The 27,426-nt window shown below is 32.7% G+C and overlaps 2 protein-coding genes across 2 annotated transcripts; one reads left to right on the top strand and one right to left on the bottom strand.

Annotated features, from left to right (window-relative positions):
- Positions 1–313: 313 nt before the first annotated feature.
- Positions 314–3,939, top strand: LOC134722838 (uncharacterized). The gene is made up of 3 exons (XM_063586469.1): positions 314–1,339; positions 1,992–2,435; positions 3,551–3,939. Exons 1-3 carry the CDS (start codon positions 1,273–1,275, stop codon positions 3,937–3,939), a joined length of 900 nt encoding a protein of 299 aa, XP_063442539.1. The 5' UTR covers positions 314–1,272.
- Positions 3,940–12,105: 8,166 nt separating this feature from the next.
- Positions 12,106–24,402, bottom strand: LOC134721591 (uncharacterized). Its single transcript, XM_063584690.1, has 3 exons — positions 24,292–24,402; positions 13,808–13,908; positions 12,106–12,940 (listed from the first exon to the last, which is right to left on the bottom strand). The coding sequence occupies exons 1-3, from the start codon at positions 24,327–24,329 to the stop codon at positions 12,165–12,167; spliced, it is 915 nt and encodes a 304-aa protein (XP_063440760.1). The 5' UTR covers positions 24,330–24,402; the 3' UTR covers positions 12,106–12,164.
- Positions 24,403–27,426: the final 3,024 nt, after the last annotated feature.

Genomic DNA, 27,426 nt, shown 5'->3' with positions numbered 1-27,426 from the left:
TTGGTATTACAAAAGAGGAGTAATTTGCTGTTAAGGTGGTACCTAACACTACAGGGAGCTAACTCTGTAATATCAGCTAAACGTTTTAACTACCTTGCATTGTGAAGGCAATGTAAAGCTTCTCATTGATCAAAATTAGTGTTTGTCAAACTGCTATATAACCAGTGTAATTTTTCTGATAAAACGCTTGGTTCAAATTTTTTAAATTTTTTATATTTTTGTAAAAGGGTCAAAGTAAATACTTTGTCAAAATTTTATGAAAATTAAACGAGCCAAATTAATTTTAGGGAAAGTGTTGGGTACCACCTTAAAGCGAAGTAACAGACAAAAGGGTAATAAGCTAAATGTTTTCAGACACTCGAGATGTGTATTATCATTATCCAATAGTCTTAACACTTGAATCATTTGTCTGCAGTATGAAATAATCGTCAACCCTTGTAGGAAATCGACTTTTTATATTTTCTTTGTTTTGTTTTCGTCTATTATGTTGAAGACTAGAAAAAATAGATACAAACTTTGAATAACAAAAACGATCAAAAAATATGAGATCTACAAAAAGGTCATTTTTTCCAAAATCGTAAATAGACTCTTTATAGAAGTAATTGCACTTAAATAATGCATGTGTAACCCTCTTTTGTGTTTTTGTGGAAAACTAAAGAAAATATACTAAAATTGTAAACCGAAAAAAGTTATTAATGCAAGATAAAAAAAAAGGATGTTGTCTACAATGTCAGAGATTTCCATTGTCGAAGATGAAAACAGACCTAAATGATTTGCACATGCTCTTTAAAACCTCTATATTTGAGATTAGCTGTTATGTATTTCCAAAACTGTCTCCCAGTCTATTTTCAAAGTTGTTGCATGCTTTTGTTATTTAAATCTTAATTGATTTGAGTATTCTCCCCATTTTTATTCTCAAATACTTCTGTTCATTTCCGTTACCGTATCTAAGTACGTTCGTGCCGTTAAAAACACACAGTTTTAAGAAGGTGAAAGCAATTAATATTAATATACTAGTATATCATTTTCATATCCTTATACTGACAACTCGAAACACTGCCTTGATTTATTTTCTGAATTATTTCATTAATCTTAAGTAATATTTTATAACACTTCAAATATATACATATATTTATAACTATAATGTACTTTCTAAGATAATTTTTTTTGTCTTTATATACGGTGCAGGTAACGTCCACATGTACATGTAATACATAGGTGGAAATCCAAGAAATATGTTCCCAATTTTAAACAGACAATTAAAACGATAAAATGTACACATTTGCTGTTATGTTTTCCTTTTGTCGTTTAATCTCATCAACTGTACCAAATTATGAAGGTAAGCGAAGTTACATTTAACAGTCAAATTAATTTTCACCTAAAAGAATACTTTTTCAATTATGTGCAATGCAAAAACGATGACTGTTTGATTACTTTACACCACTAAAATGAAATTCAATCGGTCGTATAAAAATTCAAAAAAAAAGAACTCTTAGGAAAATTCAAAACAGAAAGTCTCTAATCAAATGGCATATCAAAAATAGCTCACATACATCAAACGAATGGATAACAACTGGCATATTCTTGACTTGGTACAAGCATTTATTTTCTCTTGTTGTACATGGTGGATTAAACCTGGTTTTAGAGCTAATCAAACCTCAGCCTTGTATGACAGTCGCAAAATTTAATTATATTGAAAATGATGTTTGAATAAAACCAACAGACATACGTAACCATATTAAAGTTTAAAGTACTTTTTGTTTGGGAAATGATTTGTAGCGACTAAAAGCATCTCAAATTATCAACGTAGAATTAAAATTGTTACCCGTACAGGAAATTGAAAACGTCTCTAGCATTTGACAAATAAAAAAAATATTTGGGATAAGTTCCAGTGAGACAACAATCTACCAGAGACCTAATGATGTTGGTGTAAGTGACTCAAATCTCATACCTACTAAAATGTTGCTGTTTTTTTATTGTTATCTTTACAGATTGTCAGATACCAAGTATTGAAACCCCAAACCTGTATAAATACATTCTTTTACCAGACCATGGCATTGATATTGGAAATTCAGTAAGAGATAGTATTAGATTCAAGGTTAAGGCCAGCAATGATGCTCATTTAGCTTTAATGTCATCAAATACTGTACACGATCCTCTTTATGAGATAGTATTAGGCGGTTGGGCTAACTCAAAATCGGTCATACGCGACAGAAAACAAGGTAGAGCACTGGCAACACACTATGGACACGTTCTAAACCAAAACGAATATAAAACATTTTATATTAAATGGAGCAATGGACATATCAGAGTTGAAAATGAATGGAATGAGAAAATCATGGAATGGAATGATACCTCAAACCCATTAAATGTTACAAATATTGGAGTTTCTACAGGATGGGGTTCAACTGGATATTGGTCATTCGGATGTCTAGGTACCTATTTTTTTCATTCAATTTGTACTTCTAAGAAAAATCGCAGTCATACTCCATTGTTCGTGGACGTTCATTCACGTAAACGTAATGCCGTAAAATCATTAAAAATGTTCGTACAATAGAAACATGCATAAGTAAAGACGAAAAACAATAATTGGCATTTGCTATTCACACAATCTATTAACACCGTACTATGGTTGTTGTCATCAATCATGTGGTTATTGGGTATAGAAACAATCCAATAGTTAAACAAAGTTTCACAAATTTGATATGTTCTTTTTGACTTCTAATTGATATTTAAGGATACACCCATGTAAGAAACGTCACTGATGGCCAACAAAATAGAACACTCTTTTGTCTTTGTTTTTGAAGTGAAAAAAATAGGACAGAGATATTTACTTAATTCCTCCCTCTTAAGAGTTTCTACTGTCAAATTTCCTGTTTACGGTCACCTATATTTGAAGACCAGACAGAATATTAGAAAACCACAAATATAAACATACAGTTAAATCTAATAATGGTTAATTATATATATCATGTGGTTAAGCCCGGAACATATTAAAATCTAAACAAATAGCTTTAAGAGAAGAAAAAGGAAACAAATCAAAGCGTTATGAAAACTAGACCGATAGGGATATACATTTTCCATTTGGAAAATATTGTTATTGCGGCTGCGACCGACATGCATTGCTGAACATTAAGAAATGCCTAGACAACTCAATTCATTTTGTTTACTAGGTTCATTCGGAATTAAACACTGATGACAGCCTTTCAAAGTATGCACTCGCGATATATGTGTGCTAAAGTTAAATCGAATAGGTTCACAATCATCTGTTTGCAAAAGGTTTATGTTTAAAAAAAACATCCAGTGTTAAATGAACAGGTTCTCTTCGTTCATTGGTATAATGTTGTCTTCGCAATTTTTCAATCTTGGTTTAACATTTGTTTGGCCTAAATGCATTTAGAGGTTGTTTTAGGCGTTATGTGTCATTAAAATACCGTTATACCACTTTGCCATCACTTAGGATTTATTCATATATATTTCATAACAGACATTTCTTTTTAAAGTATACGTTGATATTTTACTGGCCACATGTTGTGTGTATTTATTGCAGGGATTCAAGAACAAGAAAATATCATATTTAGCAAAATAACAGAAATTATATTGATCTCGTTAACAGTGATATTACTTGTGATAGTTACCCTTAGTTTGCGTTATCTTTTTCTCCAATGCTATCGAAGAAATCAAATGAGTTCACCTTCATATACAAATAAAGTGGATACAGTAAATACCATTGATCACTATGAAGAAATCAATATGGCTATCGAAATAGATATCGACGATGGTGTATCGCAGTCGCCGGAAAATGATCAATTTGAATACCATGAAATGCGCGATATCGAACAAATGTCGATGCCGACGTCAATACAAATGATACAAGAACAGGTAGAACAAACGATGCATCAAAATACGGACACAACTTTAAGCGTTAACCATATGTAGGACATACACCAAATATTATTCCACTGATGTCTTATTTTTATTCTGAAAAAAAACAATATCTGAATTGTAACTAAGTCTTTGTATATAGACATTTGACCATGTAAATAAACTCATCATATATACCAGGACTAAATTTTACATATACGCCATACGCGCGTTTCGTCTACAAAAGACTCATCAGTGACGCTCGAATCCAAAAAAAGTTAAAAGGCCAAATAAAGTACGAAGTTGAAGAGCAATTAAAATCAAGTCGATGTAAATGTGAATATATTGGCTTATCAAACTAAAATCTACAAGGAACGGTTTGATTTCATTGGAGTTATTTTGTATATGATAGTCTCCATAACCTTCTAGTTATCTATACTATTAAACGAGAAGACCTCATTTTGGGTGTCGCTTCTCTTCTTTCCACAATAAATTAATCATCATGCCTCTGTGTCCTATGGGTACAGTACATAATCACATTTGTCATCCATTCATATAATTATTCAGATTGAGTTATTTTGGGTGAAAAACGAGAAAAGAGACGTCCGGATATGTTTCCGTCATTGGGCGAAATTTTAAGTCAGATTAGACTTCCGGTTTGCGTTTTTCTGTATACTTAGAACATACATTAATATAATACTACGAGTACAGTGTATTTTCTGTCTTATATCCGTCATTGGACGAAATTTAAGTCGGATTAGACCTCCGGTGTGCGTTTTTCTTTTTACTTTGAAACAAATACATATACTACGAATAAAGTGTATTTTCTGTCTGATATCATTTTCAAGTTTACTATCCACGGCAGTCACAGGGTTTATTTAATAGAGAGGGTCGGTATAATATATCAATGACCGCCGTGGATCGATTATTAAGCTGAGAATTGACTGGAAAAAGAAAATACACTTTCGTGACGTCTTGAACGGGTGTTATTAAGATCGAAATTTCAGGATTGATCATTTCGGGATCCGGGATTTCTTTTTTCGAATTTCGGGATGACGAGATATTTAATTTGTATAATAAATTCAGAACCCCGGGATTTCATGTTTTAAAATTCAGAACCTCAGGATTTCATGTTATATTAGCCCGGGATATTGGGATCAGGGCCCCTCCGCAGTGGCGGATTCAGAAATTTTCATACGCAGGCGCCCGTTGATTGCCTAAGAGGGTCCCGCTCCGGTCATGCTTCAGTGATTCCCTATATATGCAACCAATTATTTTCATGAAAAAAGGGGGGGGCCTAAATCCGCCTCTGCCCCGACCCCTTTTAATGAATGTTCATAATATACAGATAAGCGCTAAAATTATTCATGTGTCATTAAAATAAATAGAGAACAAACAAACAAACAAACAAAAAAGATTTTTTTTGTTTGTTCTCTTTTGTATTGTGGAAAAAGGAGGAGCCGGGCTAGAAAAACAATTATCCTGTCCCAAATTACCTATGACTTTTGATACCTTTTCTGAAATTCTCAAGTCACTAAATGTTTTACAAAAAAGAGAAGATGTGGTATATATGAATGCAAATGAGACAGCTCTCCACAAGAGACCAAAATGACACCGAAATTTACATTTAAAGGTCACCTTACGGCCTTCAACAATAAGCAAATGCCGATACTGCATAGTCTGATATAAAAGGTCCCGAAATGACAATGTAAAACAATTCAAATGAGAAAACTAACAGCCTTATTTATGTACAAGAAATGAACGAAAAACAAATATCACTGAACCACTGAATTACAGGCTCCTGACTAGAATGTTCATAATACATGTACACTAAATGTATGTTCATAATGAAATTAATAGAAAACAAACCAGATGCTCCGCAGGGCGTAGCTTTATACGACCGCAGAGATTGAACCCTGAACGGTTGGGGCAAGTATGGACACAACATTCAAGCTGGATTCCGCTCTAAATTTGGACTGTGATTAAATAGTTGACACAGCATAGGTTTCTGACACAGAATGAATGTATTCAAATGAACTTAAAATTTTTGTTTTCTCTTAGAGCAATTCACTATGCTGTTGAATATTAATCCTCTCAAAAAAATGTTTGAAGAAATTTTCTTTTTATTTATGAAATTTCAAATGAGAAAAATTTAACCCAATTTTTTATTCACATCCCCCTTTCCCTTATTCCAAAACTAATTTCAATTAAAATATTCTAATGGAGTTTGCAACAATTACTACTCATTTAAATACATGATGTAAAAAAACTGCTTGTTATCACTGAATGGTAAAGATTATTTAAATTTATCAGTTGGTAGTAAAAAGTGAATATACATTGTATATTGTATATAACAAAGATTTAAGTTGATTCTGGACAAAGAAAGATAACTCCAATTAAAAAAAATTCTTGCAGATATTTTTTGCTTACTATACTGGACAAAGAAAGATAACTCTTAATTAAAAAAAAATTTGCTATTTCACAATATTGTGAAATTAGATATTTCTTGCCATTGCACAATACTGTGCAATTGAAAAGACTTGCTATTGCACAATACTTAATATAATAATTTTAGATCCTGATTTGGACCAACTTGAAAACTGGGCCCATAATCAAAAATCTAAGTACATGTTTAGATTCAGCATATCAAAGAGGCCCAAGAATTTATTTTTTGTTAAAATCAAACTTAGTTTAATTTTGGACCCTTTGCACTTTAATTTAGACCAATTTTAAAACTGGACCAAAAATTAAGAATCTACATACACAGTTAGATTTGGCATATCAAAGAACCCCAATTATTCAATTTTTGATGAAATCAAACAATGTTTAATTTTGGACCCCGATTTGGGCCAACTTGAAAACTGGGCCAATAATCAAAAATCTAAGTACATTTTTAGATTCAGCATATCAAAGAACCCCAAGGTTTCAATTTTTGTTAAAATCAAACTAAGTTTTATTTTGGACCCTTTGGACCTTAATGTAGACCAATTTGAAAACGGGACCAAAAATTAAGAATCTACATACACAGTTAGATTCGGCATATTAAAGAACCCCAATTATTCAATTTTGATGAAATCAAACAAAGTTTTCTTTTGGACCCTTTGGGCCCCTTTTTCCTTAACTGTTGGGACCAAAACTTCCAAAATCAATACCAACCTTCCTTTCATAGTCATAAACCTTGTGTTTAAATTTCATAGATTTCTATTTACTTATACTAACGCTATGGTGCGAAAACCAAGAAAAATGCTTATTTGGGTCCCTTTTTGGTCCCTAATTCCTAAACTGTTGGGACCGAAACTCCCAAAATCAATACCAACCTTCCTTTTGTGGTCATAAACATTGTGTTTAAATTTCATTGATTTCTATTTACTTTAACTAAAGTTATTGTGCGAAAACCAAGAATAATGCTTATTTGGGCCCTTTTTTGGCCCCTAATTCCTAAACTGTTGAAAATAAAACTCCCAAAATCAATCCCAACCTTTATTTTGTGGTTATAAACCTTGTGTCAAAATTTCATAGATTTCTATTAACTTAAACTAAAGTTATAATGCGAAAACCAAGAAAATGCTTATTTGGGCCCTTTTTGGCCCCTAATTCCTAAAATGTTGGGACCAAAACTCCCAAAATCAATACCAGCCTTCCTTTTATGGTCATAAACCTTGTGTTAAAATTTCATAGATTTCTATTCACTTTTACTAAAGTTAGAGTGCGAAAACTAAAAGTATTCGGACGACGACGACGACGACGACGACGACGCCAACGTGATAGCAATATACGACGAAATTTTTTTCAAAATTTGCGGTCGTATAAAAATGGGAATTTTGGAAATAAAGGAGTAGTGTTAAAAAAACATTTCCTATCCCCAAGTACAAAATGTACCTATGACTTTTGATACTTTTCCTGAAATTCTCAAGTCTTTTACAAAATTCTTCCTACAACACTTTACATCCTTTCAAAAACGCTATGAATGCCCGCGATTTCGCGGGTGTGTTCTAGTTCTTATAGAAACTATTAGATGCAAATAATTAATTAGTTTACATAATAAAAAAATATATATATTTTCTTTCATAATATTAACCACACTTGAAAATGTAAGATTATCAAACGATCAAAATTAAACATTGCTTATTATTTTTTTCGGAAAGTATGACATTACGTGAAATAGTGTTTAAAAAAGTGGAACAACATCAAAAATGTGGTCATTGCTTCATATAAAGACTTCTATTCCAATTTGTGGAACAACAACACCATGTGGTCATTACTTCACATAAAACTTCTATTCCAATATAAAAAGAAGATGTGATATAATTGCTGATGAGACAACTCTCCAAAAGAAATCATATGACACATACATTAACAGCTATAGGTTGTCGTAGAGCCTTAACAATGCACAAAGCCCATTCCACAAAATATATATATATGTTTCTGACACAAAATGAATGTGGTCAAAGAATTTACAAATCTATTTTGCAATACTGTTCTATTGAGCATTTCTTCTTTCTTTATGCAACTTTTCAAAAATTGGAAATTTGAAATAAGTATGAAAAAAAATAATGAACTCCTTAAAAAGATTGGACTCCCTCCCACCTTTTTTTAATCCCTCCTTAGAGCAATTACCTCCAAATTCAATCCCAGCCTTTCCTTTGTGATATGGAAACTTGTGGTACAATGTCAGAGAGATCCATACACTCACATACAAGTTTTCGTCCCAAAACTTTCTAAACTATTGGCACCATAACCCCAAAATGAATCCTCACCTTCAACTTGTGGTATTAAAATTTGTGGTACAATGTCAGAGCAATCAAAATACTTATACACAAGTAATCGTTCAGAAACTACAATTTTTTTAATTTTTTTTGCACTTTATTTCTAAACTATTGGCACCATAACCCAAAAATAAATTCTAACCTTCTACTTGTGGTATTCAAAATTGTGGTACAATATCAGAGCAATCAAAATACTTATACATGTTCCGGACCATATGAGTATTTGGATCATACGCGTATGGTCATGACCATATGGGTATATACTCATATGCTCCGACCATACGCGTATGGTCAGGGTTATGGTTACAGTTTACTTTTAATAGTTCTAAACTTTTCATATGGTATGACCATTCATTAAAAAGACGCTATCATATTAAACAAGAGTGCACACACTGAAATGTCTCGCCTTCTTTACTAATCATTGTTATTATGTTGATATTCCTAAGTATAAAGCTTTATTACAACTGTCACATAAACTTAACATAAACCATGACAGCTAAACAAAGACCAATGAACCATGAAAATGAGGTCAATGTCAGATGAGCCATGTCAGACAGACATGTACAGCTAACAATGCTTCCATACAACAAATATAGTTGACCTATTACTTATAGTTTAAGAAATATAGACCAAAACACAAAAACTTAACACTGTGCAATGAACCGTGAAATTAAGATCATGGTCAAATTAAACCTGCGGGACTGACATTTAGATCATAATATATTTCCATACACCAAATATAGTTGACCTTTGGCATATAATATAAGTTAAAAAGACCAAAACTTAAAAACTTAACTTTGACCACTGAACCATGAAAATGAGGTCAAGGTCAGGTGACATTTGCCCACTAGACATGTACACCTTACAATCATTCCATTCAACAAATATACTAGACCCATTGCATAGTGAATGAGAAAAACAGACCAAAAACACAAAAACTTAACTATAACCACTGAACCATGAAAATAAGGTCAAGGTCAGATGACACCTGCCAGTTGGACATGTACACCTTACAGTCCTTCCATACACCAAATATTCTAGCTATATTGCTTATAGTATCTGAGATATGGACTTGACCACCAAAACTTAACCTTGTTCACTTATACATGAAATGAGGTCGAGGTCAAATGAAAACTGTCTGACGGGCATGAGGACCTTGCAAGGTACGCACATATTAAATATAGTTATCCTATTACTCATAATAAGAGAGAATTCAACATTACAAAAATTCAGAACTTTTTTTTCTAGTAGTCACTGAACCATGAAAATTAGGTCAAGGACATTGGACATGTGACTGACGGAAACTTCGTAACATGAGGCATCTATATACAAAGTATATGAAGCATCCAGGTCTTTCACCTTCCAAAATATAAACCTTTTAAGAAGTTAGCTAACGCCGCCGCCGTCGTCGCCGGATCACTATCCCTATGTCGCGCTTTCTGCAACAAAAGTTGCAGGCTCGACAATAAAAATTAAAAGTTTCACACTGTTAATTTTACTTACTTGCCAAAACTATAATAAACGATGGTCATTACGGATTTGTTATTACGAGCTGTAAGCGGCAATGTGTCGACTTCAAAAAATAAATTCGAAACATTTCTTAATGAACTGTTACACAAGAAGTCACTGGAAAGTAACATAGCTTATTTAAGTTATCTTGTGAGTATGGTGTATTGCAGTCATGCTACGATATTTGAGATCTAGAGCGTCTTTAAAACACCGTAGACATATCGGAAATGGCCCAAGACCTCCGTATCACTGTACGCAGCTACAAATTAGGCTAGCTTTTCATTCGCAAACAAATATAAAGTAAATATCACCTCAAGTCTACATGCAATAATGTAATTAGCGATGAAAACTAACTATGACATCAATATTTAAATTTTACGTTGTATTTAAATTATAAAAATACATTGTCATGTAACCATCATTGTTTTTAAGATGTATACGGTTTTTGTATTATTGAAAATGTAATTAAAAAAAATATATACCGATATGGTCCAAATACTCAAATGGTACGGCCCGTTGATAGCCAAACGAGTATTATACTCATATGGTCCAACCATACGCGTACGGTCGGACCATATGAGTATACGCATATGGTCCAAATACTCATATGGTCTGGAACATACACAAGTTATTATCATGAAACTGGAAAGGTTGTTTAGGCCCCTTATTCCTAAACGGTTTCGACTATCATCCCCAACCTACCTACAAAATTTCATAGTGACCCATACACTTAAAAACTAAAGGTATTGTCCGGAAACCAAATCAGTCTTTGACAAGACACCGAAAACGACGAAATCATACCATTATACGACCCAAAATAATTTTTTGCGGTCGTATAAAAAACTTCAAATTTGTCTTTGTTGACCTATATATTGTAGATCTTTTTTGTTGCTTTTTCTGTTAATGAAAAGGAATCTTCATAAAAATTCAGCTGACAATTACGCCAATATGTTTTAATTGCAGGTCTTATTTTGCTCATCATATTTACAGCTTTCAGTTTTTAACTACACTTACATGTTTTGATGTTTTTGCATATATTATATATATTATGTGTCTGAAATCATCATTTAACATATATGCATGTTAAAGGGCCGACACTTCTATAAGAGAAGTCTTCTGTACACTTGACTACTTTGTACATCTAGTCCTGTTGATAATTTTGTTCAATTAACATACATGGTGAACAGTTTTTGCTTTGTCTACATTTCTGTACTCTTGTTTTGACCACTAATGCATCATTTAGGGAGATAGATGTCTATTTTTATTCTGCAGTTACATGTTGTCATGTACTACATTATATTATTTATTAATGGATTTCTCTGTACTGAGAGTTCTTGTGTTTGTTTGTACTGTATTCCTGTCACTTAGTGTTGTCATTTTAACAATATTTTAAGCATTGCAATATAAGCAGGAGGTTGGGATAGCAATAAAACCAGGTCTCAACATGTTCAACCCACCACCACCATTAGAATTTTTTAACTGAGACATGCGAGATAAGCCAGATTAATCCCGACCACTGTTCCATACGTTGAATGTACTAGGGTGAGGTTTTCAAATTTGTGTCAGATGTTTGGACAACTTGGCCTTCTACCATACAATACAAGGTAAAATATTTTGCCCCATAACACCCTTTTATCTTTTCATATAAGACTTAATAGATCATAAAGGGGCTTGGGGCCATTTGTCAAAATTTATGCAAATTCTTGAGGTTTTTTTTAAAATTTGAGACCCAAATAGTACCGATGCAAACATTACGTAAAAGTCTGAGTCAGCCTTTTCCCACCATATCTTAAAAATGAAATATCTCGGAAAGGAGCTCTATGACCTATCAATATTTTATTCTTAATTTGTTCCCTAACTAATGCTCTTCTGACTTAAAGTATCAATTTTAAATTCTTGACTTTTTTCACCTAATAACTTGTACATGACATCCTCAATGTTCAGAAATGCAAAACTATAACCTTCACAAGGTATTTCAAATTTAATATCATAAAACAAATACAATGTTAATTTGATCATCAATTGTTATCTGTCGTGCACACCAAATGCCTCGGAGAACAATAATATCTGTCCATACCATATTGGAATTCTATCAATCTGTGAACTGATCTGACAATGCAGTATTAGAGGATTATTTTCATCTTCCCAGCTCTCTGAATATAACCCGTCACCCCATTTACTTGTTTGGAGGTATAACAAATTAAATTTCTTGATATGAAATTCATGAAAGTTTCTTTGAATATTTCTGTAAAACTGTTTGTTTGAGGCAATGCTGGCATTTTCAATAAAATACTGAAAGTAAGAAGCACAGCGAGTTTTATGCCTGATGTCAGTATCACTTAACGGGACGGAAAATTCATTATAGAATGTGTCTGTTGGCTTTTCTTGAGGATTTATGAACGCAGCTCGATGATTTTTATCTTCATCAGCATTTTCCTTTATCTCATAACGTTTTCTCCACCATTCAGGTATTTGTTCCACGCTATTTTCATTAACATTGATAATTGTATGGATATTTTTACAGGAAACTGATGGTTTCATTTTCCCGCCACAACAAAGTTCTACAACTGTAGTAAATGAGGTATTTCCGACCCGTTTCAATTTGCAACTCACTTCCACTGGAGCTTTTGGAGTAATAACTTCATAAAAGTCCTTCTTAATATCAACTGAGCAAGCTTTGGTGATGGTTGAGTAGTTTTGTTTCAGTAAGGTATTATAGTCAAGGAATGACTCTTGATTATATAATGCTGCTGTCTCTACAGTATTCATCATGTCGAATACCCTCCATATGTCTGGTTGACCTGTATGGAAAGAAGGTACACAAATTATACAAGATAAAGAGTATGTAATAATGTTACATGTATGTAAATAAGTCTTTTAGTAGACAAACACATATAACAGATGTACATTGAAATTAAAATATGAACGTATCCATAGTACAAATGTACATGGATGCCTCACTCTCACTATAATTTTCTATGTTCATGATCAGTGGACCCTGAAATTAGGGTCAAAACTTTAATTTGTCATTGAAATAAGAAAGATCATATCAAAGAGAACATGTAAACTAAGTTCCAAGTTGAATGAACTTCCAACTTAATCAAAAACTACCTTGATAAAAAAATAACTTCAACCTGAAGTACATGTAGGTCAGACGGACAAACAGAAGGACGAACAGATGCACAGACCAAAAACATAATGCCCCTAGGTTAAAAAGTTCAGAAAAACATATCTTACAAGTGCAGGTTCTAGTAAAATTTACTTACAATTAAGGTACATGTATATATATACATGTATAAACATGACCTGAGATTGAGTACTTTATCATGTTTATTGACTGCGTTTTTAATAATACAAGAATGTCATCTTTTCACTATCACTGTATGTTTTTCCTTTTCATTTTTATGTGGTTGGTTGGTACATGGAGTCATGGACACACATATTTGTTATCTCTTGTTTATGTACAACTACTTAACATATGTATAAACAATTGTGGAACTAATGCCAAATGTAATATTTTGATGAATACACTGGACACTTGAATTACTAGCTAAATGGTGAACTCTTAATGTTGTTTTTTTTGGTAAACTTTCTTTTTACAGAATCTAGGTTTACATTTTGTCTTCTGTCAAGAATTTTCAAACATGTATACATTTCATCTGACTTACCAAAATGATCAATATCATCATATCTTAACCCTGGTAACACAATATCTACTTCATTTTGCTTGCTATTCACATTTAACCTCAAATTCAGTGATGGATATGCCCTGTCAATCATAAAAAAAATCATTATATTCTAATTTGCAGATCTAGAGTACATGTACATGTAGATCTTTAAGACTTGCTAAATAGTCATCATAAACTTTGGAGCCATTTGTTGAAATTGTTTCTATTTGTTTTATATGAATTTAATAAAAAAAAATCAAAGCGCTGTAAGCGCTGAAGGCAGTTAACCAAAAACCAAGGCAAATGTAATCATGAAAATTGTGGCAATGTTGCTTCAACATTAATCATTCATTTATAGTAAATTTATGTTTATAATCTAATGAGTTTATTTTTAAGGCAAATACTTTATATGCAGTGTTCCAGCTAGGCCGTTTTCAGAGGGCGAGGCGTCCGCCCTTTTCCGAGTGGCGCCCTGTGCCCTTTTTACAGTTTCCAGGACGCCCTGCCTTTTTTGAAGATCGATTGCATATTAATTTGTTCGTATTAATATGATACGCTAATTACTAAATTTTACCTGGGGAAAAGTTTATGACTTTGTTTACGACCCCAAGCTAATCAATGGTTACAGCTGGTGTCATAATCTGTTGTAATAGGTAATCCGTTTATCGGTTGGGTCATTAATGATCATCCACATTAATTCATTCAAATAGAATCGGACAGTCGGCAATTATCTTTGAAGAAATGTGCATACAACAACTTGGGCACAATTTGCGATGTTTACCGTAGTTCAATGGAGGAAACGAAATGACAGACAGTTGGAAAACCATAATAAACTCGTTGAAGACATTGTCTTACTTGTTTTCCGTATAATAAACAGAAAATTCAGACGTATTTGTCATTGACTGCCTTCATTTTTGATACAAAATAACAAAATCGGCCGCCATATTGTGATCATATTCACATCATATTTACCAGTCAGGGGAGTTACTTGTACAAGTGATCTTTAAAATCACTTTCTCAAGTGATTTTTTCAACAAAACAAGAGTTAATTCCCTTTCATTACTTTTTAAAAATCACTTCTACCAGTGATAAGAAATATATTTTTAAATCACTCATTCAAGTGATTATTATTGTTTGGAAAATTTTCAATAAGAAACCAGGATTATCCCTCTCTTTCAAAGAACAACATCACAACAGGGGTCTTCTTGACATTAGATAACTATAAAAAAGGTAAAAATAAATAAATAAAATATACAAGACCATTAATCAAAAACAATTATAGCTGAGTTTGGCGGTAATATAAGCATTGTCTATATATGTTTCATAACATTTGGTTGAGGCAAATTTAAGTTAGAGAACAGAAACACATTTTTGGACATACAGACAACATGGACAAGGCTAAAATTTAATGGCCCTACGTAGACTACAAATGGGCATAAAAAGGAACAGCAAGAACAATAATAAACTGAAAATGCTTTGACCAAAAACAAACGCAAACATTTTAACCAACATTTGTAGAAAACTAAAGACCTGAGCAGTGATAAAATAAGATTTTGCAGGTCATAATTATAATTTCTAGTGAAGTAAATGGAATACAATCATTCATAGTATTGATCACTCTTATAAATAAAAATAAAACACTTCAAAGGGTGTCTTTCACATACATTTTGAAATAATGTAAATCACTGGTACACATGATTTTAAATCACAGCACAGAGTGATTTCCATTCAATTAGAAAGTACTTGTTGAAATGATTTTAAATCACTTGTAGAAATGATTTAAAATCACTTGTGCAAATGATTTAAAATCACTTGTGCAAATGATTTAAAATCACTGCACAGAGTGAATTAAAATTGGTGTTTATTTCTGATACCAGCAGTATTTTCAATTAATTTCTAGATGGTGAAAAACAGATATATAAAAAAAAAATTAATTTGAATTTAAAAAAAATTACTTTATATTTATCAATCAAATCAAATGTTTGTAAATTGTATAATTTCAGTGCTGAAACAAAATGTGTTTGTTTGTTGATGGATCAAAACTTCTGATACAACTTATGAACTAGATACCTTATTGACCATTTATTTAAAGTTTGAAGGTATTTGGCCCAGTAGTTTCAGAGGATAGGTTTTTGAAATAGTTTATGACGACAGACGCAAAGTGATGACAAAAGTTCACATGGTGCACTTCTGCCTCAGTCACTTAAAAAGGGGGGATGAATGGAGTGACTTTTATTTAATGTTCCTTCAGAGTGATTTCAATAGAACACTGGTAGAAGTGATTTCTGATTAGAAACCCCTCCCCTGTTAGAAATCCAATATCAGAATATTAATCTTTATTTAATGACAAGGACTTATCATTGATTCAACTCTGTAACATACTTTAGTCTTTTTGAGGGTTGAAACAGAATGCAGAGGTCCTAAAAGTTGTCAAATTTTGCAGGCCTAGAGCATTTCAATCTTTTTGTCAGAATATAACTATTTCAACAAATTCAAATTCAGATAACTTTTTTGTTGTAATCAGGTTCAGCAAGGGGTCCTGCTGTCCAGCACAAGATCATTTATGAAGCAAAATATATCAATCAGATCAAATCTATATTTTTTATGGCCCACCTACAATAGTAGAGGGTCATGATGTTTTCTGGTCTGTGCATCTGTCCATCTGTCTGTTCCGCCATTCGTCTTTATGTCTGTTTGTACGTTCATCCCGCTACAGGTTAAAGTTTTTGGTCAAGGTATTTTTTGATGAAGCTGAAGTCTAATCAACTTAAAACTTAGTGCTTCTTACCATTTATAGCACACAAGGTATTTATAGCCAATTGACCTTGTCAGTGATCATGGTGATATTTACCAACAAATCCAAACACTTTTACAGTGATGATAATGACTTCTTTTTTCCCTGAATTTAAATGATGAATCTGGAAAATGCATCACTGGGTATACAAGTAGCTGACTTATATAAACCCTAAAACCCTAAAACCAAATCCTTGGCAAGTAGTTTCTGACAAAAATGCAATGCAATTATTCATGGTACAGACAGACTAATGGATGGACAGACAGAGGTAAAACAGTTTACCCCCCAAGTTTTTAAAGCAATATTCAAAGCTATAGCTAGGGTTTAAAATAATAAAAATCACTTGTACTCATAATGGTTTTATCATTGCACAGTATGTGACTTTCATTATTGTCAAATCCTATGTTTTTGTACTGCTATGCATGCTTTTTCAATAAAAAATTGACATCACAATGCATTTTTTAGCTCACCTGGCCCGAAGGGCCAAGTGAGCTTTTCTCATCACTTGGCGTCCGTCGTCGTCCGTCGTCGTCCGTCGTCGTTAACTTTTACAAAAATCTTCTTCTCAGAAACTACTGGGCCAAATCAAACCAAACTTGGCCACAATCATCATTGGGGTATCTAGTTTAAAAAATGTGTGGGGTGACCCGGTCAACCAACCGAGATGGCCGCCACAGCTAAAAATAGAACATAGGGGTAAAATGCAGTTTTTGGCTTATAACTCAAAAACCAAAGCATTTAGAGCAAATCTGACATGGGGTAAAAAAATTTATCAGGTCAAGATCTATCTGCCCTGAAATTTTCAGATGAATCGGTCAATCGGTTGTTGGGTTGCTGCCCCTGAATTGGTAATTTTGAAGAAATTTTGCTGTTTTTGGTTATTATCTTGAATATTATTATAGTTAGAGATAAACTGTAAACAGCAATAATGTTCAGCAAAGTAAGATCTACAAATAAGTCAACATGACCAAAATGGTCAGTTAACCCGTTTAGGAGTTATTGCCCTTTATAGTCAATTTTTAACCATTTTTCGTTAATTAAAGTAATCTTTTACAAAAATCTTCTCCTCTGAAACTACTTGGCCAAATTAATCCAAACTTGGCCACAATCATCTTTGGGGTATCTAGTTTAAAAAATGTGTGGCGTGACCTGGTCAACCAACCAAGATGGCCGCCACCGCTAAAAATAGAACATAGGGGTAAAATGCAGTTTTTGGCTTATAACTCAAAAACCAAAGCATTTTGAGGAAATCTGACATGGGATAAAAATGTTTATCAGGTCAAGAACTATCTGCCCTGAAATTTTCAGATGAATCGGTCAATCGGTTGTTGTGTTGCTGCCCCTGAATTGGTAATTTTGAGGAAATTTTGCTGTTTTTGGTTATTATCTTGAATATTATTATAGATAGTTATTGTAAACAGCAATAATCATGATAATGTTCAGCAAAGTAAGATCTACAAATAAGTCAACATGACCAAAATGGTCAGTTGACCCCTTTAGGAGTTATTGCCCTTTATAGTCAATCTTTAACCATTTTTCATAAATCTAAGTAATCTTTTACAAAATCTCCACTGAAACTACTAGGCCACAATCATCTTTGGGGTATCTAGTTTGAAAAATGTGTCCGATGACCTGGCCATTCAACCAAGATGGCCGCCACGGCTAAAAATAGAACATAGGGGTAAAATGCAGTTTTTTGCTTATAACTATGAAACCAAAGCATCTAGAGCAAGTCAATATCTATCTGCCCTGAATTTTTTTTGCAATGATTGCAGTTGTTCTACTAATGGTAGTTAACATTGGTTTAAGTTGACTGCTAGTAGTACAAGTTGAAGTCTGACTGACTGGCCCATATTAAATGTAAATGATTTGTTATTTTGTCCCATACATGAATATATATGGTTTAGGGGTGGGGATCTCATCGGTTTCCAAGTTCTCAAACAGGAGGGGGTCGGGTGACTCTAGGGACTCCCCCTTTATTTCATTCAATAAGCTATATTGGCACAGACGTTAATTATATTGTTTTACAGTTTGGATCTCAACTGTTTCCAAGTTTTCAAACAGAAGAGGTGGGGTCACCACAGGGACTTCCCCTATATTTCATTTGATTTGTTATATTGTCCCATTCATGAGTATATATGGTTTAGGGTGAGGATTCTTGACCATTTCTAAGTTCTCAAACATGAGGGTATATCCTGACCCCAGGGACTCCCCCTTTATTTCATCTGATTTGTTATATTGTCCCATACATGAATATATATGGTTCAGGGTTGGAGACCTGGGCCGTTTTTAAATTCTAAAACAGGAGGGGTGGGGTGACCCCAGCGGCTCTCTCTATATTTCATTTGATTTTTAATATTGTCACAAACATGAATACATATGATTAAGGGGTGGGGATCTCAACCGTTTCCAAGTTCTCAATCAGATTCAACTACGTCATCAGCGTGTTAACTTATTTTGTACAAGTTTTAAAATAGAACAAATAACTCTGAATGGATCCCGAACTTTCAATATTGATGTATCAGTACATCAATTCAGGCTTTTTATGCAACCTGATTGCACCTTCTTCAGAATAATTTATTGCAACATAAATGTGAATCCTTTTCGACAGCAGAAACCTGACTTTTGTCAGATATAACTTTTGAAACATGTGCACTTGTAATGGACGCAATTTTGTTATTGTTTACATACTGTCAAGATGCTTTCAGAACCATGATCTAAACATTAACAGTCTATGAAAACATAAATAAAGGCAACAGAAGTATACCGCTGTTCAAAACTCATAAATAATAATAAAATCGGGGTAATAAACTAAAACCGAGGGAAACACATTAAATATAAGAGAACAACTACACAAGCATGACAAGACTGAAATGTAACACACACAGAAACGGACCAAGCACCATACAAATATAACATCAAAACTAAATACATGAATTGGGGATAGACAAGTACCGTGATACGTATTATCGCAATATGAATTTACACTAAAAAATAAGAGAAAACAAACGACGCAACGTTAAAATGTAACACAAACAGAAACGAACAAAAATAAAACAATGGCCATCTTCCTGACTTGGTACAAGACATTTTTAAAGGAAAACATAGTGGGTTGAACCTGGTTTTTGTGGCATGCCAAACCTCGCACTCTAATGGCAATATTAAATATAACATTGAAATGACAACATAATATAACAGGACTACAATACAAAAAAATAGGAGTACAATACAAATAAATAGGAGAACATATTAGACAAAGAAACACATGATTGATAGATAACTAAATAGCATCAGGTTAAACTTGATGCAATAAATTTTCATCAATCATGATAATCTTCATTGATGTTCAAATGAATTCGATTTTTAAAGAAATATTTTTTTTTAACAAATACAATTTCAGTTCAGTTAAAAGACCGTGCTCAGGGTAATCTATTTATAGCCCACAATTAGCTTACCTGTGATGAATGTAAATATGGACATTACTGTACTTCGTTTAAAAAATAATCATAAAAGACCAAAGCTATTGATGGTGATATTATTCACAGAAATATTTTTGGTCAGAATTTTATAAACTGATAATGAGCATTACATAATTAAGCAGCTGATAATTCTGTTAACCAAACGCGATAATGTATCTGGTAAAAACCCTCCAATCCTTTATAATTATATACCCATGTATAGCAGTGGTGAAGACTTGCAATTGTATATTGTCGGGATTTGGGCAACTCATTATTACAGAATATTCAGTGAATATTCAATTGTCAATTAATTGAATATATCTGCTAATGCCAGTGATTGGATAGTTTTTGCCAAGTTTTGGGTATCCAATTTGCACAAATCTACTGTACAATGGATAATAATTGTCAATTGTATATAGTTCATTGATATTGCAGCAAACTCTGAATTTGTGAGGCATACTAGGGCTAGCAGGTCAGTTTTGCTGGGCTAGTAGTTCTTCCAACAGGGCTGGTAAAATCATGCTACCAATTAGCCCGGGGCTAGTGAGCTAATACAAAATTTCTTAACCCCTGGGGTGGGTGACTCCAGTCCAGGGACAACTCCTATATTTTATTTTATTTATTATATTGTCCTAAACTTGAATACCGGAATATGGTTTAGGGGTAGGGATCTCGATCATTCAAACAAGAGAGGGAAGATTGGCCTTAAGGACGCCACTTATATATCATATGATTTGCTTGCATTTAGGTATATATAATATAGTTGCATTATTTGTGAAAATAAAGTAAGAAACTTCCAGCTACTTTAATTGACCCTACAAAATTGAGAAAAAAATACCCCTTTAAAATTGCAGTAATTTGTTTACACTTTAAAAGCATCTCACATGCATTATCATCATTTATCACTGATAAAGAAAATTTATACTGTAGTGTGACCATGAATATATATATATTGTTAGATACACTGTTCCCAGCTGTCACATTGTATTGGATTTTGACATTAAAATTTGTCAAAAAGTATTAGTTTTGAGTGTCTGTATAAAATATTTTCTGCTGAACATTTCTTTCTTTAACATATATCTTTTGCTTTTCGATTCTAGTGTTTATATTCATTTACTATGCATAGATGTATTTTGTCACCTGTCTGGATTTTTTTGTAGTTGACCGTCAAACCTGGAATTACCCTTATCCACTTCCGGAATCGGATCCGATATTGTAAAATGTTGTCTTCACGGCAGCCATTTTATTGTATTTACAATGTCGTTTTTGTCAATCAGATACGATTTTAGTCGAATTTAAACACTATTTCTCTGCGATTTTCTGTAAAAAGGTAGCGGTTGAACAAAATAAACATCGCTGTCATGAATTATAATGATGAAAATAAGTTTTTAGATCGTTTATTTGGAGACTGTTGTGAAAAGGTTTGCAAAGTTATTTCTTATTTTCTTTACAGTAAGTGGAAGGTAACTCCGTCGGGCATACATATACATGTAGCTAGAAACCAAGTCGAATTTTCGCGTGCAAAAGTGGAAGGTCATGGACCTCGGACCACCGCTAATTTGAACCCCTGCCTAGAAATTGAAAAGATATAAAAATTTCGTCTTCTAATTTAAAATTGCCGCCAACAGCATGAACAGTTGAACTTATTACATAATAGACTACTGACGTTGTACTACGTATTGATGACAAACAATATTCCTACGACTTTTGCAATTTGGGAAATCTTAACTACTTGTCTTTAGAGATTTTCGGCGATAAAATATTACATACATTTGTTCTTTGACATCTTAGCCAAAAGCTCAGGGGATAATAAACTACACAAGGATTTCTTATGTGCTCTACTTCCAATGTGCAACATCAAAACTTTTGGGAAAATCGACGATCATTTAAGGTTTTTCTGGTCATATTTTTTTTAATCCAGAATGTAAAGTATGAAAAAACAGTCCAGTAAGTTATAAATAACATAGTATCCAGCTAGATGATAACAAAGGCACGTATTTCAGCATTTATTGGGTAGGACACAAATCCAAGGTGCTCGCATAAGGCAGCTTAACTGCCTAAAAATAGTTTTTAACCTCATTTTTGCATTTCATTTCAATACATGTATCATCTAAATGTACATACAATTTTTTATTTTTTTTATTTTTGTGTCTTTATTCATGTTAGTCATGTTAGTTTTTTACCTGAACTATTGCCTGAAATTTTCTGGATTAGCTTTCATTTTATTTACATGTATTCATGGTATTGAGATTTAATCAATTTAAATTTTACTTTTATCTTCTAGAGAAGTAAATAATTTATTTACACTGTAGATTATTATCTGCAAATATTTGAACAAAAGGTTGAGTCCTTCAAATTTAAAAAAAATGTCATTTTACATGTTTAAAGAAATATTAATTAATGACATTATCATGATTATAGAACCTTTTGACACCCCTTTGAACATTAATTTACAGGTGCTGGAATTAAAACCTACTTTAACCCATTCTGTTCTATCATAAATAAATTACAAGATATAGGTCATCAATGAGTTAAAAACATGTAAAATAGACATTTCAATTTTAATGCCAAAATTGACATTTTTTTTCACCAAAGGGAGATAATTTGAAGCTTTTTTTAATGATATAAACGGTTTAAAAGTCATCATGGTCATCTACGGCCAAAACGAAATTGATTTATATGGTTGATTTTTTTGTACCATATTATAAAGTAACAACTAATAGTGTAATAAATAAATTTTTTAATGAAAAAAAAAAGTTAAAAATTTGCTGAATGTTTTATCCTTGAGCATGCCAAGCCTCCTTAAGAGAAGATATAGGCACAATAGGATTTTAATTTTATAGCAGATGGAGATTCTGAGGTAGACAATCAGAACAAAAATGACAAATCAATAAATATTGTTCATGTTGTTCAAGTTGCTGATATATATATTTATTTATATGTAAAGCCTTTCAACCAGTCTTAAATTATTTTAAATAAAGCTATTTAATAATGGCATGGTCCTTATCCATTTTCAAAAAGCTGACAGGGAAATGTGAACAAATTAGTTAAAAAAAGTTTGTTTATCATTTGTTTTTAATCAATGGCAAAATATACTTATTAATAAGATGTGGTATGAATGCCAAAGAGACAAATCCCCATCCAAGTCATAATGTAAAAATAATTATGTCAAAGTACTGCAGCCTTCTTTTACCTTTTGGTCCCAACCCTTAAAGAGCTCTACTGAACTATTCTTAACCCTAAACCTTACCCTAGCCCATACCTGCCAACTTTTTAAAATGCACATGGGGGTTTTGCGTTCAAGATGGCTCTCATAGTCCTACACAACCTTTAAGGGGGCCTTCAAATATATTTTAATGTTATTTTTTTGGCTTCTTTATACTTTTACAAGCCTATAGCCATGGTAAAATTAATTGTTTTGTATAAATTGTGGACAATTGCTCTTTTAAAATTTCCATTTGGGAGCTTCCATGGGGGAAATCCCCCACAAATAGTGGCAGTTGGCAGGTATACTTAAACTTAACACTAGCACTAACCCTGAAACCTAACGGTAAACCCTAACCTTAAACATCCCCTTATCTAACATGTCTAACTATAACCATGAATGAACCTAAACTCTAAAGTATAGGGACTCTTAAAGTAAAAGAAGGCCATACAGCCTTCAACACAGAAGCTTGACTCACACTGAACAGCAAGCTGTAACATGAATAAACATGATGAACAACAGGCTCATAACTTAGAACATGTGCATGATATGCCGCAGATTAAAACTAGTAATTTAAGGTGCTGAAATCTCCCCCTTAACCTGGGACAGTGGTGCAAACAGTGAGGGGGAACTGGGGGTCCTATTCCTAAAATCCTGGGCTTAAAAACATGGGATTCCAAATCCCGAATTTAAATATATAGTAAATCCCGACATCCCGAAATCTGAAAAAAAAATTCCCGGATCCCGAAAGGGTCAATTCCTACCGTAAAAACACCAATCCTGGTGTCCCGATAATGGAACACACTATACAAACTATAGACCTGTGGCAAGGTATCTTGAAATATTTATTTTCAAATTGAAATCTATAAAGACTATCATGTATGTTGAATGTGTACACAGTTGTAAATTTTGTTTGCTTATTTTGATTTCGTTATGTTTTGTTGTGTCACATTCTATAAATGTATGATTTAATGGAAATGAAGATTTCAATTGAATTTAAAATAAGCTATTTTCTTTAAAATTCTACCTGATAAGTTTTCTTATCGAATGTCTCAATGTTGTCATGATTTGTAAGCAAGATCTGGTCACTGCGAAATTGAGAAACAGGGCACCAGTAAGAAATGAAATACATGGTGAGATTGTTTTTTATCGAAATAAAGAAAAAGTTAAACTATTACCAATTTAATAAATTTAAAAACTAAACCTGCAATGAACCATAAATTTATATTTTTCGATATATATATTTTACAGTGAATTTGTATAATCAGTGATAATGTGGAATCAAGGATTTGTATAGTTAGCAAGGATTTTTATAGTTATACAAATCATTGTGGAATCCCTGAAGTTTTAGAATCACTGGCCAGTCAGTTAGGAATTATATAGTCTGATCACTTAAAATTTCAGGGATTATGTATAATCACTAGAAAAAAAACCGTCAAGGATTATACATAATAACTGAAATGAAAAAATAGTTTGATTTATAAAGAAAATGAATAAAAGTCAAATAATATATACTGTAAAATCATATTAAAACAGCGTGACACTGTATTATAAACATAAATTGTAAAATGTTTAGCACAACATATCAAAATGATTATCCTAATTTATTTTCAATGTAAGGGCCTAGGCACAACATATTAAAATGTTAAACACAAAATATTAAGATAACATGCTTCACATCTGTTTTTACCACAATATCCACATTTAAGAAAACATTTTCCTTCACATATCGAATCAGACAGAAATAAAGTGTTTAGTAAAAACATCTGAAAGTACCCCCAAAAAAGGGAATTAGCAATCTCGAACTTGTTCGAGCAAGATACCATTGTTTTTTTTAATCAGGCGATATCCTTTTTCAGACTTTTGCTAAACAATTACCATTATGTTTTTTTTTGGTTTTTTTTTTTATTCCCTTTCCTTTTTTACCCTGTGGAATTGCTTTGAGAATATAATGTTCACCAAATGCCAGCTCCATCTAACATTTAGTTCTAATTCGGTCAATCCTTAGTTTTTATACATTATGATGCGTAAGTTCCAGGGCCGTAACTAGCCTCCTTTTAAAGTGAGGGCAAAATAGATTCTGGTGAGGGGTCTAGGGGCCGCTTAATGCCCCCAGAAACTCTTTGAAAAATAACGCAAAATCGTGCATATGATTCTGAGAGTTTCCCAGACTCTTTCTTGCATTGAAACGGCTTAACTAATTTTTAGTTATTTTTTCGACAATCAGGTTCCTAAGCAAACAACAAAGATTTATTGTAATTAAGACTTTTAGGTATTAAAGACAACATTAAAAGACCGATATGTAGGATAAAGCAAAAATCGTAGTTCTCATAATACATGTAATAATTAATACCATATCCGTCTGTCTGTTCTTGTCTTGTATTGTGTTTAGACTTTGATTTTGTATGACTAGATTTAAATATAGTGACATTGCAGTATTATGATTTAAGTGCTAGTATTGATAAAGTCCACACAAAGGACAGTCAATATAATACTTCCATGGATTATACAGATGAAACAATTTTCAAAGATCTAATCACATGCTGCCTGAGTTGGAAACTTTCTAATTTATTTTTCCAAATTTACCGGGATCGTTTCCGGACTCAAGAGTACAACAGGATCGTAGAAATAAGAACATCCTATCCCGTTTGTAATATTCCTTCTGCAGGTACAACTAAACATCCAAACAATTGTATCAACGGAGGAATGTAGAAAAGGTTTTGAATAATTTGTGATGGAGAAAAGCCTTGACTCAATAATATACCAGTTTAAAATATGTCACGAATTACGTTTATTGAAATTCGAACCGTCACAAAAGACATGTACACTGTCAAAGCAGAATAATTTGGATAAATAAACACCGTGAGATGGTGCAAAAGCAACATCACCGTCCATTTTTTTTTATTTATATAAATGGTGAATTGCCGACAAAATGTCATATAGATAGGGGTTAATTTTGTTAAATTTATCAATACAATGAAATGTAGAATGAACTTTACTTCGTTTTGGCACATCTTCTTACTTTTTAGCTCCCCTGGCCCGAAGGGAAAATATGTTGTGGATAACATTGTTCACTAGGTCAAGATCTATCTGCCCTGAAATTTTCAGACCAATCGGGCAACTTGTTGTTGGACTGCTGCCACTGAATTGGTAATTTTAAGAAAATGTTGCAGCTTTTGGTTATTACCTTGAATATTATTATACAGAGATAAACTGTAAAAAGCGATAATGTACAGCAAAGTAAGATCTACAAATTATTCAACTTGACCAAAGTGGTCAATTGACCCCTTAAGGAGTTATTGTCCTTTATAGTCTTTTTTAACAATTTTCATAATTTTTTACAAATATTTTCCACTGTCACTTCTGGGCTAATTTCACTATAGATAGAGATAATTGTATCAACAAGAGTTCAATAAAGTAAGATCTACAAACACATCACCAACACGAAAACACAATTTTGTCATGAATCCATCTGTGTCCTTGCTTTTAAAATATGTACATAGACCAAGGTGAGCGACAGTTTGAAGACTGTGCAACACGCTCTCCACAATAAAAAATGACGAAGAAGCAACTAAAAATCACGTATGTATATTAAAAAAGAAGATGTGGTATGATTGCCAATAAGACAACTATCCACAAAAGATCGAAATGACACAAACATTAACAATTATAGGTCACCGTACGGCCTTCAATAATGAGCAAAGCCCATACCGCGTATAGTCAGCTATAAAAGGCCCCGATAAGACAATGTAAAACAATTCAAGCGAGAAAACTAACGGCCTTATTTATGTAAACAAATTAACGAAAAACAAATATGTAACACATAAATTGTATACTTATTGACTGGTTTTGAGTGGAATGGCAAGTTTATTGTTCCAGCAGTGCAACTATAATTGCCCTGAGGCGTAGCCGAGGTCAATATAGCTGTATCAGAGATGATAATAAATTTACTATTTTTTTTCTTTATCGAAAAAGACAACAGAAAATAAATGGCGGGGATATATATTAACTAATCGTATTATAAAAAAAAGATTTTTTATAAAGAAAATGATAATCGAGGCATATTAAATAAATATATACAAACTAGAGATGGGATTCAAACAGATAATCATGCATGTTTAATCTCGATCATCTGAATTTTATATTTTATTTCATGCCATAG

This window comes from Mytilus trossulus, chromosome 6 (assembly GCF_036588685.1).
Source record: "Mytilus trossulus isolate FHL-02 chromosome 6, PNRI_Mtr1.1.1.hap1, whole genome shotgun sequence".
Lineage (NCBI taxonomy): Eukaryota > Metazoa > Mollusca > Bivalvia > Mytilida > Mytilidae > Mytilus > Mytilus trossulus.
This window is presented reverse-complemented; position numbering and strand designations above follow the sequence as displayed.